Source organism: Helianthus annuus, chromosome 13 (assembly GCF_002127325.2).
Source record: "Helianthus annuus cultivar XRQ/B chromosome 13, HanXRQr2.0-SUNRISE, whole genome shotgun sequence".
Taxonomy (NCBI): domain Eukaryota; kingdom Viridiplantae; phylum Streptophyta; class Magnoliopsida; order Asterales; family Asteraceae; genus Helianthus; species Helianthus annuus.
In genome coordinates this window covers 69987911-70006396 of record NC_035445.2, presented here as the reverse complement: position 1 = coordinate 70006396, position 18486 = coordinate 69987911, and the positions used below count along the sequence as shown (strand labels likewise).

The following is an 18486-nucleotide window of genomic DNA, read 5'->3' as shown; positions in this document are numbered from 1 at the left end:
CCATGGCACCACCGGCCTTTGGATCGAAAATATTCATTAAACTATACCCTGCTGCAAAACACAGGAAGATATGAAGGGACACATAACAAAAATAAAGAGAAAATCAAGGAAATCAATAACAGTAATACCTTTCCCTTGATAGCCATAAATTAGAAAACCCCTAGGGTTTTGAGGAGCCCACAACATACTCATCCCGGCTGCCACCAAAGCCCTCTCTTCAAGCTGAATGATAGGGGTAACCTTCCGGGTGAAAACTTTATACCACTCTTGTTCGGTAAAGTCCATCGAAACATTCACACGAGGAACCCCCTCACTCTCGGCCCTGTAATGCATATCAATGGGGATGACCACAAGATGAATGTAGAAAAACTTATGTTTCCACTGGTATAACTGACGAAATAGAACACATTAAACTTTTCAAAAGTTGGCTCAATAAGGTTAGCCCTACATATGAACTCGAAATGGGTAACTCTTGGCAACCCTAGAGCGTTTATTTGTGAGATATGCAATCCATAGTTCGTCAACACTTCTCTGGTGAATTTCGTCATCGGAAGACGAAAGTTGCCTTCCCATAAGAAATCGGCATATAACGTCACATATCCCGGAGGGGCATCCAAGGCAGTAGAATTAGGGGTCGGAAACTGAGCACCCCATTCAGAACGGAAACCAAGATCTCGAACAAGATTTTGAAATTCTTCTCCTTTCCAGTTTATCTCTGCCCGATCTGGACCAGGAGGATTCCTTGGCTTATACTTCCTCTTCTTAGTAGTTGGCTTTGCACTGGTAGACATGATTAGGGAAGAGAAATGGAGAAGAGAAAGAAGAAATCGGTGGAGGATGAAGAGAGAAAAAGAGGAGTTTGAAATTGGAAGAAGTGTTGGAAGATGATAACCGCCTGATATTTATACCCATCGCATTAGTGGACCGCCAGGAAGACAGAGAGACGTCCACCAGGGAACTGACACGTCAGAAGAGAGAAATAACCGTCGCCTCCAATTTAGGGCGCGTGGCCGCCACACGCCTGACAGACGACGAAAAACGTGCCTGACGGTTCTGAAAAATCAACTGTTCACCTCTCCGAAAAGACAGCCACCTCAGACGGAACATCAGTCTTGTCAGTCGTCCTATTCCCCACAAAAGAAACTTCCCTTGGAAGAAACCTCCAAAAAAGTGAAGCTGCCATCATGCGCCATACGCCGTTTTGGCTCAACTTTGCACGGCTGCCATCATGCGCCATGCGCCGTTTTGGATCAACTTTGCAAGGCTGCCATCATGCGCCATGCGCTGTTTTGGCTCAACTTCCCAAAGCCACCTTCATGCGCCTTACAAATACAAACAACAAAACCACTACCTTTATGAGTCCAAAATCTCTCCTAGACGCTAAACTCAACTAGAAGGCACACTGGACTGGGGGGGACTTGAAGAGGTATGGTCCCAATTCCATGCACACATGGCAGGGACCACACCATCCTCCTCATCCGACATGGAGCCTACATCAGCAAGCGAATCCAGAAGCTTCTAGAAGCTTCTGGAAAGCGTCAAGGTGGCACCGAAGATGCTCCTCCAGACAAAAAGGACAACACGTGTCACCATTAATCGGATGCCATGTGGACCTGCGACACAATCTGGGGGCAGACCGACAACTGCAGTACTAATTCTCCTACATGGGCAAATAACAATGTGCCACGTGTACCACTATCCTGACCACAGCAGAGGAGACCAAGAGGATATTCCCCTTGGTCGGACAGCTGGCGCCCGGTAGCAGCTGTCACACCCCCAAAATCCCACCTGCGGAGTACTACCGCTTGGAGGCGTGACTGACCAGGATCCAGCCACCAATCATACTGAACAAGCATATAAGTAATTATAAAAGTTTAACCACTACGATTGGTGTTCCAAAACAAATAAGTTTAAGTTGTAAGCGGAAGCATAAGTTTAAAGTTGTAACATAAGTTCCAAAAGTTTCAAGTTTAACATAGTCTTGTAGCAATCCCTGTCCCACAACGATCCTCCTCCATGCAGGCTCCCACTGAGTACCTATGGTCCTGCAAAGCATGTAGTAACGAGTCAACAACTAGTTGAGTGAGTTCACGGGTGGGCGTTCGTTTTAGTTGTTTCGAAAACAGTTTACTTTATCTGGCATCCTGCCGTGGGGGTTACCCCATAGTTTTAAAAACGTGACCAGTTCGTTCCCAGTTACTCCGGCACTCCGGCCGTGGGGGCTACCCCATGTAGTTATCAGGCATTTCGGCCGTGGGGGGCTACCCCATGTACATCATCTGGCTCTCCAGCCGTGGGGGCTACCCCATGTGTATACTAGACTCGTTACCGTATCGATTGCTGACTGTAGTCATGTTTATGTGCCCTGAAAACATCAATGTCTATCATCATTGACGTGCCCCAGATCCATTAGTTCACGCCCGTCCTCTGCGGCACGGTGTGAGGCTTGTCAGACCTAAATAGCGCTATCTAACTAATGACCCGCTCGCCATTGGCCCGGCGATTAGTCGATACAAAAAGGAGGGACTTCGTGATAGAGTTTTAGTCTAGTACGTTTATCCGTCCATCCGGACGAGGAATCACATTCCTGAACCACTGACGTCCTACCCAAGGTAGACGAGGAACCACGTTCCTTAACCCCGTTCCCAACCCAGGGAATCCCATGCTTTGTAAAGGGTGTGAACTCACCTTGGTTTGCTCGGCAGTCAAACACAGAAAGTCAATCAAGTCGCAAGTAGTCAATAACGTCCTATCACGGTTATCACGTATAATCAGATTCGAACCAAGTAGTGCACAAATGTTCAACACGTATGGCAGACACGTTAATCAGTAGCAGTTCATAGGTAACAGTTAATCACATGTTCAAAGTCCAAACAGTTGGGCTCGTGATAACAGGCCCAAATAACTCATCAACAGTAGCACAGAAGTTCATAAGTCCGGCCCACTAACTAAGGCCCAAAGTGTGGTCTCGAGTCGCAACCGGACTCGCAAGCATGGTCTCGAGTCATGCTGTGTGTTGATCATGGATGGTTGCGAGTCGCAACCGGTGTCGCAACCGTAGTCTCGGTTCATCATGCTAAGGTCTCGAGTCGCAACGGGACTCGTAACCTGTGGTTTCGGCTTGTCCTGCTATGGTTGCGAGTCGCAACCGCGTGGTCTCGAGTCATCACGCTGTGGTTGCGAGTCGCAACTGCGTGATTGCGAGTCGGTAGCAGTCGTTTTCAAGTTCACGTGTTGATGCAGATGTAGTCAGATTAGTGGTACAATATAATCAGGCCCAAATCCGGAAATAACCAATAGCATTCCACTAACAGTTTTCCTAATCAGGTTATTGGTCAAAGATGGATCAAAATCACAAGGGTTTTCAATCTTCAACTATCATTCAAAGTGTTCTTCAAATATTCAAACACATATTCATAAAGTTCATAACATAACAACTCTCATTCAACCATATTATGCATTTTCGGACAATAGTTATAACACCACACTAGATATCAATACTCATTTTGCTAGCAACACATCTTTAACTAAGTTTTGCCATTATCATAAACTAGTCCGATTTCATGAATACCAACATAAATGGTTCAAACTTCCTTTAAACACACAATATCACAACTCTACATGAAGATGTGTTAACCGATTATCAACATTATACATATAATATCATCATTTGTTTAACAACTAGTAAATCATTTCTCATAAATCATTTCTCATGAATAAACAACCTAACTATCTAACTCAAACACATAACATAAATCACCAAAATAAACATCAAGAATACTAACCGGTTGGTGATGTGTGTGTGAAGTTTCTAGCCGATTCGAGTGTGAGCCGATCCAAACTTCAAAGATCCGAAATGATGAAGTGTGTTTGTGTTCTAGAGTTTAAGTGAGAGAAGTAGGAGAGTGTGTGTGTAATGTTTCAACAAATGGCAAAAGTTAACTAAGGGTGGTTTATATAGGCTAGTTCAAGTGTGTGCACCCTTAGTGGGTTTCGAGTGGGGGTTCACGGCCCAAAGGCCCAACCGGCCACTAGGTTCTCGGCCCAAGTCCACTCGAGACCTCATGGTCTCGAGTCGGGTTCTTTGTTCTCGGGTTGGGTTCTCGGTTCACATAAAACACGTACACATATATATACAAATGCACACATAACAAAGCACTTATCACATAAAAAGGTTCACGTTATCATTTTAACTAGTCACATAACGTACAAGCAAGTTACAACGAAAGGTTCTAGATTTCGAGTTGTCACATCATCCCCAAGTTGAAAGAAATTTCGTCCCGAAATTTGATGGCACTCACTGAGGAAGCTAGTTAGGTTGCAAGGTTTTCCCGGTTTTCCTGGGGTGTCACATCCACCCCCCGTTGATCTGGAATTTCGTCCCGAAATTCCGTAGCTTCAGCCTCAGTAGCGTTTGTACTGTTCTCAAACAGTTGGGGATACTTTTGTTTCATCCGATCTTCGCGCTCCCAGGTAAACTCTGGGCCGCGACGTGAGTTCCAACGAACTCGAACAAGGGGTATTCTAGTGCTCTTGAGGACCTTAACATCCCGGTCCGTGATTTCGACTGGTTCTTCGACGAATTTCAACTGTTCGTCGATCGTAAGTTCCTTCAGAGGAACTACGTGCGTCTCATCTGACAGACACTTCTTCAGATTCGACACATGGAAAACGTTGTGAACTGCACCGAGTTCTGCTGGTAATTTCAGTCTGTAAGCCACCTTGCCTATTTTCTCAAGGATTTCGAAAGGTCCAACGTATCGTGGGTTGAGTTTGCCGCGTTTACCAAAACGAACCACACCCTTCCAGGGTGAAACTTTGAGTAATACCCGCTCCCCAACCTGGAGCTCAAGTGGTTTCCTGCCCTTATCGGCGTAGGCCTTCTGACGGTCACGAGCCGCCGCCATGCGTTGTCGTATTTGAGCAATCCGCTCAGTAGTGTCTACCACATGTTCTGGACCAGTGATCTGACTATCCCCCACCTCTGCCCAACAGAGGGGTGACCGGCATTTACGTCCGTACAATGCCTCAAACGGAGCAGCTTTAATGCTGGTGTGGTAGCTGTTATTATACGAGAATTCCACGAGTGGCAGATGCCTTTCCCAGCTGTTGCCAAAGTCGATTACACAAGCGCGAAGCATGTCTTCTAATGTCTGAATAGTTCGCTCGGACTGCCCGTCCGTCTGTGGGTGATACGCTGTGCTCATATCTAAACGTGAGCCAAAAGACTTGTGCATTGCCTGCCACAGTTCCGAAGTAAAACGTGCATCTCGATCAGAGATAATAGAAGTGGGCACCCCGTGCCTCGAAACAACTTCCTTGAGGTATATTTCCGCTAGAGTGGAGAATTTATCTGTTTCTTTGATTGCCAAGAAGTGTGCGGATTTTGTGAGTCGATCCACGATCACCCAGATAGTATCGTTCCCGCGCTGTGATCTAGGTAAGCCAGTAACGAAATCCATGGAAATTTGCTCCCATTTCCATTGTGGTATCTCTGGTTGCTGAAGTAGGCCTGAAGGTTTCTGATATTCTGTCTTGACTCGCGCACAAGTCAAACACTTGCTGACGTAGGTTGCTATGTGGGCCTTCATGCTAGGCCACCAATACGTAGTTTTAATATCGTGGTACATCTTGTCCGAACCAGGGTGTACCGAGTAGCGAGATTTGTGCGCTTCATCCATCACAAGTTCTCGTAAGTCGCCATAGAGTGGGACCCAAATGCGTCCTGTTACATAATAAGCACCGTCTTCCTTCTGTTCTAAGCGTTGCCTTGACCCGCGTAGAGCTTCAGCTCTAACGTTTTCTGGTTTCAGTGCTTCTATCTGAGCAGCTCGTATTTGCGAAGGTAGACTAGAATGTATCGTGAGTTGTAAAGCTCTTACGCGCTTAGGCGTAGTGTCCTTCCGACTCAGGGCGTCTGCCACAACATTGGCCTTGCCCGGGTGATATCTGATAGAGCACTCGTAATCATTTAGCAGCTCGACCCATCGTCGCTGCCGCATATTCAGTTCCTTCTGCTTGAATATGTGTTCTAAACTTCTGTGGTCGGTGTAGATGGCGCACTTGGTTCCGTACAGGTAATGCCGCCATAGTTTAAGTGCGAAAACAACAGCTCCCAGCTCTAAATCATGCGTAGTGTAGTTCTTCTCGTGAACTTTAAGTTGTCGTGAGGCGTAAGCTATGACTTTATCTCGTTGCATCAATACACAACCAAGACCTTGAATTGATGCATCACAGTAAACCACAAAATCTTCTGTGCCCTCTGGCAGTGAAAGGATAGGTGCACTACAAAGTCTATCCTTTAGATGCTGAAAAGCTAACTCTTGTGCATTTCCCCAATGATAAACAACGCCTTTCTGTGTTAACAACGTGAGGGGCTGCGCGATCTTAGAAAAATCCTTAATGAATCTCCTGTAATAACCTGCCAATCCCAAAAATTGGCGAATTTCCTTTGGTGTGCGAGGCGCAGGCCAGTTCTTAATAGATTCCACTTTGGATGGATCAACGTGAATCCCATCCTTGTTCACCACATGCCCTAGGAAATGGACTTCACGAAGCCAGAAGTCGCATTTCGAGAATTTTGCGTAAAGCTGTTCCTTCCGAAGGAGTTCCAAAATAAGTCGTAGATGTTGTTCGTGCTCTTCTTTGCTCTTAGAATAGATCAGGATGTCGTCGATGAAGACTATAACAAACTTGTCCAGATACGGTTTGCACACTCGATTCATCAAATCCATAAAAACTGCCGGTGCGTTCGTCAGCCCAAACGGCATGACCAGAAACTCATAGTGCCCATATCGAGTCCTAAAGGCCGTCTTAGAGACATCCTCTTCTCGAACTCTCAGCTGGTGATATCCCGATCTCAGATCGATCTTTGAATAGTAGCTCGACCCCTGCAACTGGTCGAACAAGTCGTCAATACGCGGTAGAGGATAACGATTCTTCACAGTCACTTTGTTGAGTTCGCGATAGTCGATACACATTCTGAAGGTACCATCCTTCTTCTTCACAAATAACACTGGAGCTCCCCAAGGCGATGAGCTAGGACGAATGAAACCCTTATCCAAGAGTTCTTGTAGTTGCGTGGAGAGTTCTTCCAACTCTGATGGCGCTAAACGATAAGGTGCACGGGCTACAGGCGCGGCTCCAGGAGCTAGATCAATCTGAAACTCGACTTGACGATGGGGCGGAAGACCAGGTAATTCCTCAGGGAATACCTCAGGATAGTCGCGTACAACCGGAAAATCCTCTAGCTTCTTCTCCTTCTCTGTGGTATCAGTAACTAGAGCCAAAATCGCAGTGTGGCCCTTTCGTAAGCATTTCTGAGCCTTAAGAAGAGAGATGATGTTCTCAACAGCACTTCTCTTGTCGCCACGAATCATGAGAGGTTCACTACCTAAACCAGGAATACGAACGATCTTCTCGTTGCAAAGAATCTCTGCTCGGTGTTGGGATAACCAATCCATCCCAATGACAACGTCGAAACTACCCAAGACAATAGGAATAAGATCGATAGAGAAAGTCTGGTTAGCGAGAATAAGCTGGCAACCCTTGACTACGTGAGAGGCTTCCAAACTCTTACCATTAGCTAGCTCTACAGTGTGCTTGTCGCTCAGGGGTGTAGGAATACGCTTAAGCATCTTACTAACTTCTAGTGACACATAACTAGTATCGGCACCCGAATCAAATAAGACTGTAACATAAAAGTCGTCGAGAAGGAACTTACCCGTCACCACGTTGGGATCATTCCTTGCTTCACCTTGGCCAATCACGAACACACGTCCCCTAGCACCATTGTTGTTGTTCCCATTGTTACCATTCCCCTGATTATCGTTGTTGTTTTGGTTCAGTTGGGGACAATCTTTCTTGAAATGACCTTCAGCTCCACACTGAAAACACCCTTTGTTGTTACCCTGCTGCTGTCGCTGGTTCTGCTGAGGTTGCTGACGATTCTGATTGACGGGATATGCGCTCCTGCAATCTTTTGCAACATGACCAGGCTTGTTGCATCGATGACAGTTGCCCCTGGTGCATGGCCCACTGTGGTGTAGGCTACAACGATTGCACTTGGGGTGATTCCCCTTGTATCCACCATGACTTTGACCACCAGACGACTGCTGACTGGGGCTCTTGTGATCGTCCGTCTTTCTCTGCTGAGACTGAGTTTGCACTGAAGTTGAACCCCTGCTTGAAGTTCCATCCCATTTCCGTTTATCCCCACTAGAAGCACCAGAAGTAGTTGCAGCACCTATACGCTTCGGTAACTTGTTCTGCTCCACCGCTTGGTCAGTAAGACGGTGAGCCAACTGTACAACCTGCTGGATAGTAGTCAAGTTCGCTGAAGTCACATGACTTTGGATCTCTGGCACCAAGCCCTTGAGATAGAGTTCAATTCGCTTGTAGGGAGGATCCACCATAGTAGGACACAACAAGGCAAGCTCATGCGATCTCTTAGTGTATGCCTCAATCTCCGACCCCGACATCTTGAGATTGTAGAACTCATCTTCCAGTTTGTGAATGTCGTCACGACTGCAGTATTCCTCCCTGATCATTTCCTTGAAAGTTTCCCATGGGGTGGCGTTGGCAGCAACCAACCCTAACATCTGCACTTGAGCATTCCACCACGTGAGAGCCAAACCCTCGAGAGTACCAGTAGCATACTTCACCCTGCGCGCTTCAGGGCATTCACACATTTCGAACACAGACTCCAGTTTCTCAAACCAGTGTAGGAGACCTACTGCTCCCTCAGTTCCGCTAAAAGTAGTGGGTCGACAGTCCATAAAGGTCTTAAAAGTGCACACCGGTGCCTGAGCATACTGACCTAAGGTAGGTGAAAGAAAAGACAGAGTTTAACACAAAGGTTGGTTCACGAGAGTAGGATCCAAATGATCCTAGAACAATTTCGGACTGCAGGATATACCTCCTGCGTGTGCAGCTGCGAGCGCTGCGGCAACTCGCTCGTTGATCAAAGCCGTCAACTGGGCTTGTGTCATGTTAACGCGTCCAGACATGGTTCTTCATAATAAAAGCAATACGTGTGAGAGAGGTTCGCGAAAGCACGATAGTAGGACAGAGTAAGTACGCATGTGTTCAAACAACAGTAGCTATACTAATCAAGCATGCCATGAGCAATGTACTACGTAACTAACAAGTAGGCCATATACATACATTATATTACCTAGAACGTCGAGCCTTGCATGAGGAGCGAAGTGTCGTTGTGGACCGTTGAGCACTAAACCGGTTATAGTCTGGTTTTAACAAAAACGTTTCTCCTTTATTAAAACCAAGTTCACTATAACCAATGGCTCTGATACCAATCTGTCACACCCCCAAAATCCCACCTGCGGAGTACTACCGCTTGGAGGCGTGACTGACCAGGATCCAGCCACCAATCATACTGAACAAGCATATAAGTAATTATAAAAGTTTAACCACTACGATTGGTGTTCCAAAACAAATAAGTTTAAGTTGTAAGCGGAAGCATAAGTTTAAAGTTGTAACATAAGTTCCAAAAGTTTCAAGTTTAACATAGTCTTGTAGCAATCCCTGTCCCACAACGATCCTCCTCCATGCAGGCTCCCACTGAGTACCTATGGTCCTGCAAAGCATGTAGTAACGAGTCAACAACTAGTTGAGTGAGTTCACGGGTGGGCGTTCGTTTTAGTTGTTTCGAAAACAGTTTACTTTATCTGGCATCCTGCCGTGGGGGTTACCCCATAGTTTTAAAAACGTGACCAGTTCGTTCCCAGTTACTCCGGCACTCCGGCCGTGGGGGCTACCCCATGTAGTTATCAGGCATTTCGGCCGTGGGGGGCTACCCCATGTACATCATCTGGCTCTCCAGCCGTGGGGGCTACCCCATGTGTATACTAGACTCGTTACCGTATCGATTGCTGACTGTAGTCATGTTTATGTGCCCTGAAAACATCAATGTCTATCATCATTGACGTGCCCCAGATCCATTAGTTCACGCCCGTCCTCTGCGGCACGGTGTGAGGCTTGTCAGACCTAAATAGCGCTATCTAACTAATGACCCGCTCGCCATTGGCCCGGCGATTAGTCGATACAAAAAGGAGGGACTTCGTGATAGAGTTTTAGTCTAGTACGTTTATCCGTCCATCCGGACGAGGAATCACATTCCTGAACCACTGACGTCCTACCCAAGGTAGACGAGGAACCACGTTCCTTAACCCCGTTCCCAACCCAGGGAATCCCATGCTTTGTAAAGGGTGTGAACTCACCTTGGTTTGCTCGGCAGTCAAACACAGAAAGTCAATCAAGTCGCAAGTAGTCAATAACGTCCTATCACGGTTATCACGTATAATCAGATTCGAACCAAGTAGTGCACAAATGTTCAACACGTATGGCAGACACGTTAATCAGTAGCAGTTCATAGGTAACAGTTAATCACATGTTCAAAGTCCAAACAGTTGGGCTCGTGATAACAGGCCCAAATAACTCATCAACAGTAGCACAGAAGTTCATAAGTCCGGCCCACTAACTAAGGCCCAAAGTGTGGTCTCGAGTCGCAACCGGACTCGCAAGCATGGTCTCGAGTCATGCTGTGTGTTGATCATGGATGGTTGCGAGTCGCAACCGGTGTCGCAACCGTAGTCTCGGTTCATCATGCTAAGGTCTCGAGTCGCAACGGGACTCGTAACCTGTGGTTTCGGCTTGTCCTGCTATGGTTGCGAGTCGCAACCGCGTGGTCTCGAGTCATCACGCTGTGGTTGCGAGTCGCAACTGCGTGATTACGAGTCGGTAGCAGTCGTTTTCAAGTTCACGTGTTGATGCAGATGTAGTCAGATTAGTGGTACAATATAATCAGGCCCAAATCCGGAAATAACCAATAGCATTCCACTAACAGTTTTCCTAATCAGGTTATTGGTCAAAGATGGATCAAAATCACAAGGGTTTTCAATCTTCAACTATCATTCAAAGTGTTCTTCAAATATTCAAACACATATTCATAAAGTTCATAACATAACAACTCTCATTCAACCATATTATGCATTTTCGGACAATAGTTATAACACCACACTAGATATCAATACTCATTTTGCTAGCAACACATCTTTAACTAAGTTTTGCCATTATCATAAACTAGTCCGATTTCATGAATACCAACATAAATGGTTCAAACTTCCTTTAAACACACAATATCACAACTCTACATGAAGATGTGTTAACCGATTATCAACATTATACATATAATATCATCATTTGTTTAACAACTAGTAAATCATTTCTCATAAATCATTTCTCATGAATAAACAACCTAACTATCTAACTCAAACACATAACATAAATCACCAAAATAAACATCAAGAATACTAACCGGTTGGTGATGTGTGTGTGAAGTTTCTAGCCGATTCGAGTGTGAGCCGATCCAAACTTCAAAGATCCGAAATGATGAAGTGTGTTTGTGTTCTAGAGTTTAAGTGAGAGAAGTAGGAGAGTGTGTGTGTAATGTTTCAACAAATGGCAAAAGTTAACTAAGGGTGGTTTATATAGGCTAGTTCAAGTGTGTGCACCCTTAGTGGGTTTCGAGTGGGGGTTCACGGCCCAAAGGCCCAACCGGCCACTAGGTTCTCGGCCCAAGTCCACTCGAGACCTCATGGTCTCGAGTCGGGTTCTTTGTTCTCGGGTTGGGTTCTCGGTTCACATAAAACACGTACACATATATATACAAATGCACACATAACAAAGCACTTATCACATAAAAAGGTTCACGTTATCATTTTAACTAGTCACATAACGTACAAGCAAGTTACAACGAAAGGTTCTAGATTTCGAGTTGTCACAGCAGCTGGTAAGGTCTCTCCTCCCTCCTTCACCCTTCGGCTATAAATAGGACCCTTCATCATTCAGGTTAAACATTCTGCTCTCCTCACATTTTACCTACAACACACACTATTTTCTCCTCAGAGCAGTACTTATTCTCACGCTGGAGCCTGGTTAAGAGGGAAACCCCCATATTCCCCTCTTCACGAGCTAACGGTGTTGCTGTTTTGTAGGATTCCAGTCTTAGGCGAGTAGAGAAAGAGATTGAACCCACATACGAGACGACCCAGCTGGTTAGCCTTAGTGTTAACCAGTGTTTCATCATTTGGTAAACTACAACCATACACAAAGCTCTGGAAAGTCTTATCGGGAATTCTTTCAAAAAATTTATGGTGTTATGAATGACAAATTAACGATGGACTTCCCCCACCCCTCGCGACCAAAAAAAGACATCGAAATTCAAAGATTTTCACCACAGGAATCCATTGATACGTGTCGGTTCGACCCTGATCAGTATTTCTTTCGGTCATCAATTGGAATTCACTAAGGGATTCACCGACAATTCAAACAAGTGTACATTACATCCTTTTTTTTTCTTTTGCTCACATTCGCGCCGGATTCTAATGATAGCCACCGCTTCTTGTTGGGGAATTTCAGAAAACCGGATGATCAGAGAAGCGTATAATCACTCTCAGATCAAATTATTTCGGTGGTTCACTCGAATACAACTCGGATCTCGAGAAATTGAACCAGGGTATGTTTTTTATGTGAATTGTCTGAACCCGGAAGAAAGAGATCAAAAACTGTAAATCACCCCTTGAGGCCCTTCCTGTGTCACTCAATTGGTCATGGTATCCCGACATTGGAAGACTTTTTTTCCATCATTTCCTACTTTCTTTACGGACTAGGGCGAATCGCAAGCAGACATAATGGAAATGGAAGGCTTGGACTGGACAGCAGCGAGTCAGGCGTACTCGACTACTTGAACAGGGACACGCAGAAGCCAATTCTCCGACACACGAACAATCTATTGAAAAAAAAGGGACGAAAGAGAAGAAAAAAGGTAGTTTACTTGCTTAGTGCTTGTGCGCTAAGGGAAGAAAGATCGAAAAGTCGAAACTTTCGAAAGCGCACTCACTCTTCTCAAAATCTCTTATCTTAAGAGAAGAAAGATCTATGCTACGAAAAGGAGCGAGACCTCTCCCACTCATCAAGGCAGAACATTAGAAAGGTAAACTATTGCCAAGAGAGACCGGGGAACGCTCTGCCCCTTCACCTGCAAAAGGATCCGTTACCGGAGTGCTGCGCTTCTCAGGGTCGTCTGTGAATACTAGAGCCAGTGAAACGGTAGCTACTAAAGCGTAAACTGCTCGTTTTTCCTTCCCCGCGAGTACTTAACGGAGCTCCAATCAGTCGCTACTCGCGAGGGGTAGTACCGTAGGGCTCTAGCTGTTTGTGCTTGGCTTTGTACCGCTTCGCTCCTGCTTTTCAAAAAATAGATAGCTCAAAGCGCCAACCCTTCCTCTTAGACACTACTACTGATCAGCATGACTTTCTTTCTTGAGTAAGGTAAAGGGGTTACGGAAACGTCCTCTTATCACAGCTTGAACGGGCTGCGAATTTTTTTATATGAAACTATGGGATGTGGGAGAGTGGAAAGAGGCGTGGAATAATGTGGCCCTCCAACCACGGTGAAACACAACCCCTTATGGGGTGGACCACGCACGTGTTAGGTTAGCGTGGAGATCTCCACAGTGAAAAGGATGAGCATGGAGGTCCACCATTGGGTGAGAGAAGGTTTATTATTATTATTGTTGTTGTTGTTGCTGCTGCTGCTGTTGCTGTTGTTGTTGTTATTATTATTGTTTATGGGTGTGGACTTTAAACGACGAAGTGAAACCACATCTATTATTGACATGAAAGTGAACCACGCCTAATAAAAGTGACGGATCTAGTAACTTTTTCCAACAGATTCATTTTGTACACTCATTAATTCTCACTATTTTATTTCAAATTATACCAGATTTTCACTATTTTTATTTTTCCTAAACCGAACACTATTTTTATTTTTCCTAAACCGAACAAGTTCCTAAAAAAACATAAAAAAAGGCCTAGATCGGTCCCTACGCAACTATACTCAAATTGTCTCCATAATCATCCGTGTATTTATGCATCATGTTTAAATTTTCACCACATACAACACAATAGAAAAATAAGCACGTGGGTATCCCAACAACGTTTGTACATTGACACGTAAATTCTACAATACACACATGCCTTACTCGTGTCCAATTTCCACCTCTCATTAACCACTTATAAAACCACACAACATAATCTAAACCCTCATCACCAAAAATGGAACTTCAAGTTCTAATATTCTTCATCTTCGTCACCTTCACCACCACTTTCCTCCTATTCTCTTTATCACTCTTCATCATTCATCTCAACCCATGTTGCAACTGTGACACATGCACCACCTTCATCACAAGATCCTGGACAACTTCGTTCGTTAATCTTTCCGATTGGTACACACACCTCATTCGCAACTCACCCACCGGAACAATCCACGTTCATGTACTCAACAATATCATTACCGCGAACCCGGATAATGTAGAGTTCATGATCAAGACTAATTTCGAAAACTACCCGAAAGGCAAACCCTTTTCGGACATCCTCGGAGATCTTCTCGGCCGAGGTATATTCAACGTAGACGGTCGTTGTTGGATGTTTCAGAGAAAACTTGCTAGTTTGGAACTTGGTAGTTTGTCCATAAGATCACATGCTTTAAATGTGGTGTTGAAGGAGATAGATTCTAGATTAGTTCCGTATTTTTCGGCTGTTGCCGATAACAACAACGACGCCGTTTTGGATTTGCAAGATGTTTTTAGAAGGTTTTCTTTTGATGTTATATGTAAATTCTCATTCGGGTTCGATCCGGGTAGTTTAGAGCCATTGTTACCCGTTTTTGAGCTCGAATCGGCTTTCGATGAGTGCTCGAGGCTTTGCGCCGAGCGCGCGATGGCTCCGTCACCGTTGGTGTGGAAAATCAAGAGGTTTTTTAACGTGGGGAGTGAGAAGAAACTTAAATCAGCCATTAGCATTGTGAAAAGGACCGCGGATCAAGTGATCAAGAAACGAAGAGAAACGGGTTCGGATTCGGGTAGTGATCTGCTTTCGAGGTTTATGGGCTCGATTAGTGATGATGATTACTTAAGAGACATTGTAATTAGCTTTCTTTTAGCCGGTAGAGACACCGTGGCATCCGGGTTGACCTGTTTTTTCTTGTTACTTTCACAAAACCCTAAAGTTTTGAACAAGATCCGTGAGGAATCGGATCGGGTTATCGGCCCGACCCGCGAAGCAGTAGCCGGGCTTGGAGAGTTAAAGCATTTGCATTACTTGCATGCAGCATTGCACGAAAGCATGAGGCTTTACCCGCCTGTTCAATTCGATTCGAAATTCGCAAAACATGACGATGTTTTGCCTGATGGGACTTTTGTGAAACGAGGGAGTCGGGTCACGTACCACCCGTATGCAATGGGTCGAATGGAGCGGATATGGGGGGCGGATTCGTTGGAGTTTAAACCGGAAAGATGGATCCGAGATGGGGAGTTTAAGCAAGAGAGGGCGTATAAGTATCCGGTGTATCAAGGGGGTGTTAGGGTTTGTTTAGGGAAGGAGATGTCATTGGTGGAAATGGCAAGTGTTGCATTGTGCTTGATTAGGAGGTTTGATGTGAGTGTGGTGAACCATAGCCAGTTACGTTTCGCACCGGGACTTACCGCCACCGTGAGTGGCGGAGTGCATGCGACGGTTCGGCGAAGAGACCTGTCGCAATGACGTATTCTTTTGTTTGTTTAGGCGGTTGAGGGTTTAGCATTGTGAGATGGTTTATGAGAGTATAAGTGTTTCTAGATAGCGGGTTAGTGATAGGAGCAAACTTATCCTAATTTAATTAGTTAAAGTTAGCTCGTGATACAAGCGGACTTTGTAAAGTCTGTTTTGCGTCGACCAAGTCTGTTTCCCCCCCCCCCCCCCGGCACATGTTTTTTGCACCGTTGGCTTTTTACGCCAACGGATGTTAAGTTTGTTTGCACTTTACTAGGCAGAGCTAAAGGGGGAGCACGAGCTACCCTCAACTCCGTCTTCGTAGTGTAAAAATACCCTGTAACTCTGTCTACGTAATGTAAACTTTTTTTTTTTCGGTTTTATATAAAGAATACCCTTTCTTTCAGAAAAAAATATTGGATACTCCTAAATTTTTGGGCTAGATCCCTCACTAACTTATTACAAGAATCACTTGCATTTTCATAAAGCAATCCACTGAACACTTTTAAAATCCTAAATCACTCAATGACTAAAAAATATCCATGATAAATGTTGCGTATAATGATTCTCAAACTTTGATTACTTAATTAATTGCATGTTAATTAGTATAAATATTAGCACGAGATGCTGTGTAATTTGTAAACATCTAAATATTTTTTTATATAATAATAAAGGGTTAGATTCCTTGATTGCAAATGAAGAGGCGTATACTATTAAACCAATACTGACCCATAATAGTTGAACCGAATATTATATACAGGCATCACTACTTTATATATCACCACATTAAATTATTGAATTCTTTTCATAAAAGAAATTAGAACATGCCATGTACAATGTATGTACCAACAACCATATATAAAATTTAATATTGCAAACTTGCAATATATAAATTAAATTAAATTGAACTTTTTTTCTTTTTTGGTGTGTTTTTGCTAGATAAGCCTTGAAGTAAGATCTACACGTGTGATGTATAGATATAACATTACCAGTAACATCGACCTTTGATTTGAGGTTTGACCAACTCGAAATAATCAAAACAATATGTGTGTTTTTGCTACATATGCTTCGAGGTAAGATCTACACGTATGATGCGAAGATAATTAGATATAACATCGTCGGTAGTTTAAATGTACACCCTGTCCACCTTTGATTTGAGGTGTGACCAACTCGAAATAAAATGATTATTGTGAATTTTTGCTACATATGCTTCGAGGTAAGATCTACACGTATGATGTATAGATATTTTATCAGTAACGTTTAATTGTGACCTTTGATTAGAGGTGTGACCAACTCGATGAACCACCTTCTCTCTCCATATGTAAATGGGTCCAACTTCATGGAAAATATGTGACGACCTTCAATGTGTAACATGAAATGTAATGAAAAACTAAAATGGACAACAGTTGGAAATATGTCCGACCATGGGCATGTGTATTTATATAAGGGCGAACGGTGTGGTGGTCGGGAAAGGCCGGTGAAGCCTAGCCTCGTTTGGAAACACCGCCCCTAACCCGGCTTGTTTTTTAACCCCGTAGAGTGGGGAGTTGACCCGGTTATAAGTGAGGGTGGAGAGTTACTTTTTTTTTTTTTTTTTTTTCATTTTTCATTTATAAATTATATATTAAATTTTTTAGTAAATTACTTTTTAGGTTTATGTGTTTTAGTGGTTTTAATCACTTTAGTCCAAAATCAAAAAATTTAACGCTCCGATTCACTAAACGCTCATTTTATAACATTTTGAGTCTCTGTGTTTTAGTGGTTTTAACCACTTGGGTACAAAATCAAAAGTACAAGTGTTAAAACTCAAAATGTTATAAAATGAGCGATTAGGGGCTCAAAACGTTAACCTTTTTTTATTGGGGAAATGGATTGTATCACCCCCAACTAATCAAAATTGGCCGTTGACACCCCCAACTTTTACTTTGACTCCCACCACCCCCAACTGGACACTTGGGTTGTTGTGTCACCCCGTCGTTAACTAGACACTAACTAGGTTAGTTTTTTTGCTGACGTGGCTAATTTATCCTATGTGGCATGTTGATGTGGATCTGAAACATATTTTATAAATAACAAAAAAATAAAGAAATATATAAATAAAATACCCCCTACCATTAGCTTCATCCATCTTCAATCACAAAACCCTAACCTTCACCTCCACCTCCACCACCACCCACCTGCAACCACCGCCAAAACCCACCCCGGCCACCGGCCACCATGGATCCTATTCTCCCTTATCATTCCCCAAATTCATCCGCCACACCCTAGATCCCACAAAACTCAGCTGGTTGCATACACAATCAGTCATAAATCCATATAATAAACCTCCGTGTCTGATGACCTGTCACGGCCCCCGTCCCGGTTTTACCCGGTCCAGGAGCCGTGGGGCAGAAAAACCCGTGGTATTTGTTATTTGATTTGACAGCGGAAGTTTTAACAGGATCTTTTAAACTTGAAACTGCCCGATTATTTTATTTCATCACTAGGGACGAACCCCGTAATTTACAATAGAGGAATTTCCCGAGGAAATTCCCTGATTTACAAAACATGTTTATTTATTTAACAGAGCCACTACTTCAAGCTTGATTAGTGCTCCGTAGCACTTTTTCCTTGATTCGCAGTAGGTCACCTGAAACATGTTTTAAAAATATTTTGTCAGCGGGGAAATACTGGTGGGTCATTCAATTTTGATAAAACGACACATAGCTATCAATTACAGCATAAGAGCGATTACAATGGCCTTTATCTTATTTTTATCTGGCGCCGTGTCACAGCCTTGTGACGATGGTCATACCACTATTGGGTCCTTTCACCCAAGTAGTGATGATTATCACTGTTAGGATTTATTAGCCTACCCGTGAGAAATTAGTAATGTGC

General features: G+C 44.0%; 1 protein-coding gene across 1 annotated transcript; it reads left to right on the top strand.

Moving 5' to 3' along the window:
• Nucleotides 1-14135: 14135 nt before the first annotated feature.
• On the top strand, nucleotides 14136-15749 carry LOC110898092 (cytochrome P450 94C1). The gene has a single exon (XM_022144824.2). It carries the CDS (start codon nucleotides 14137-14139, stop codon nucleotides 15619-15621), a length of 1485 nt encoding a protein of 494 aa, XP_022000516.1. The 5' UTR covers nucleotide 14136; the 3' UTR covers nucleotides 15622-15749.
• Nucleotides 15750-18486: the final 2737 nt, after the last annotated feature.

What these genes read in the sequence shown, in the direction of transcription:
- LOC110898092 (XM_022144824.2), top strand. Translation starts at nt 14,137, where the DNA reads ATGGAACTTCAAGTTCTAATATTCTTCATCTTCGTCACCTTCACCACC.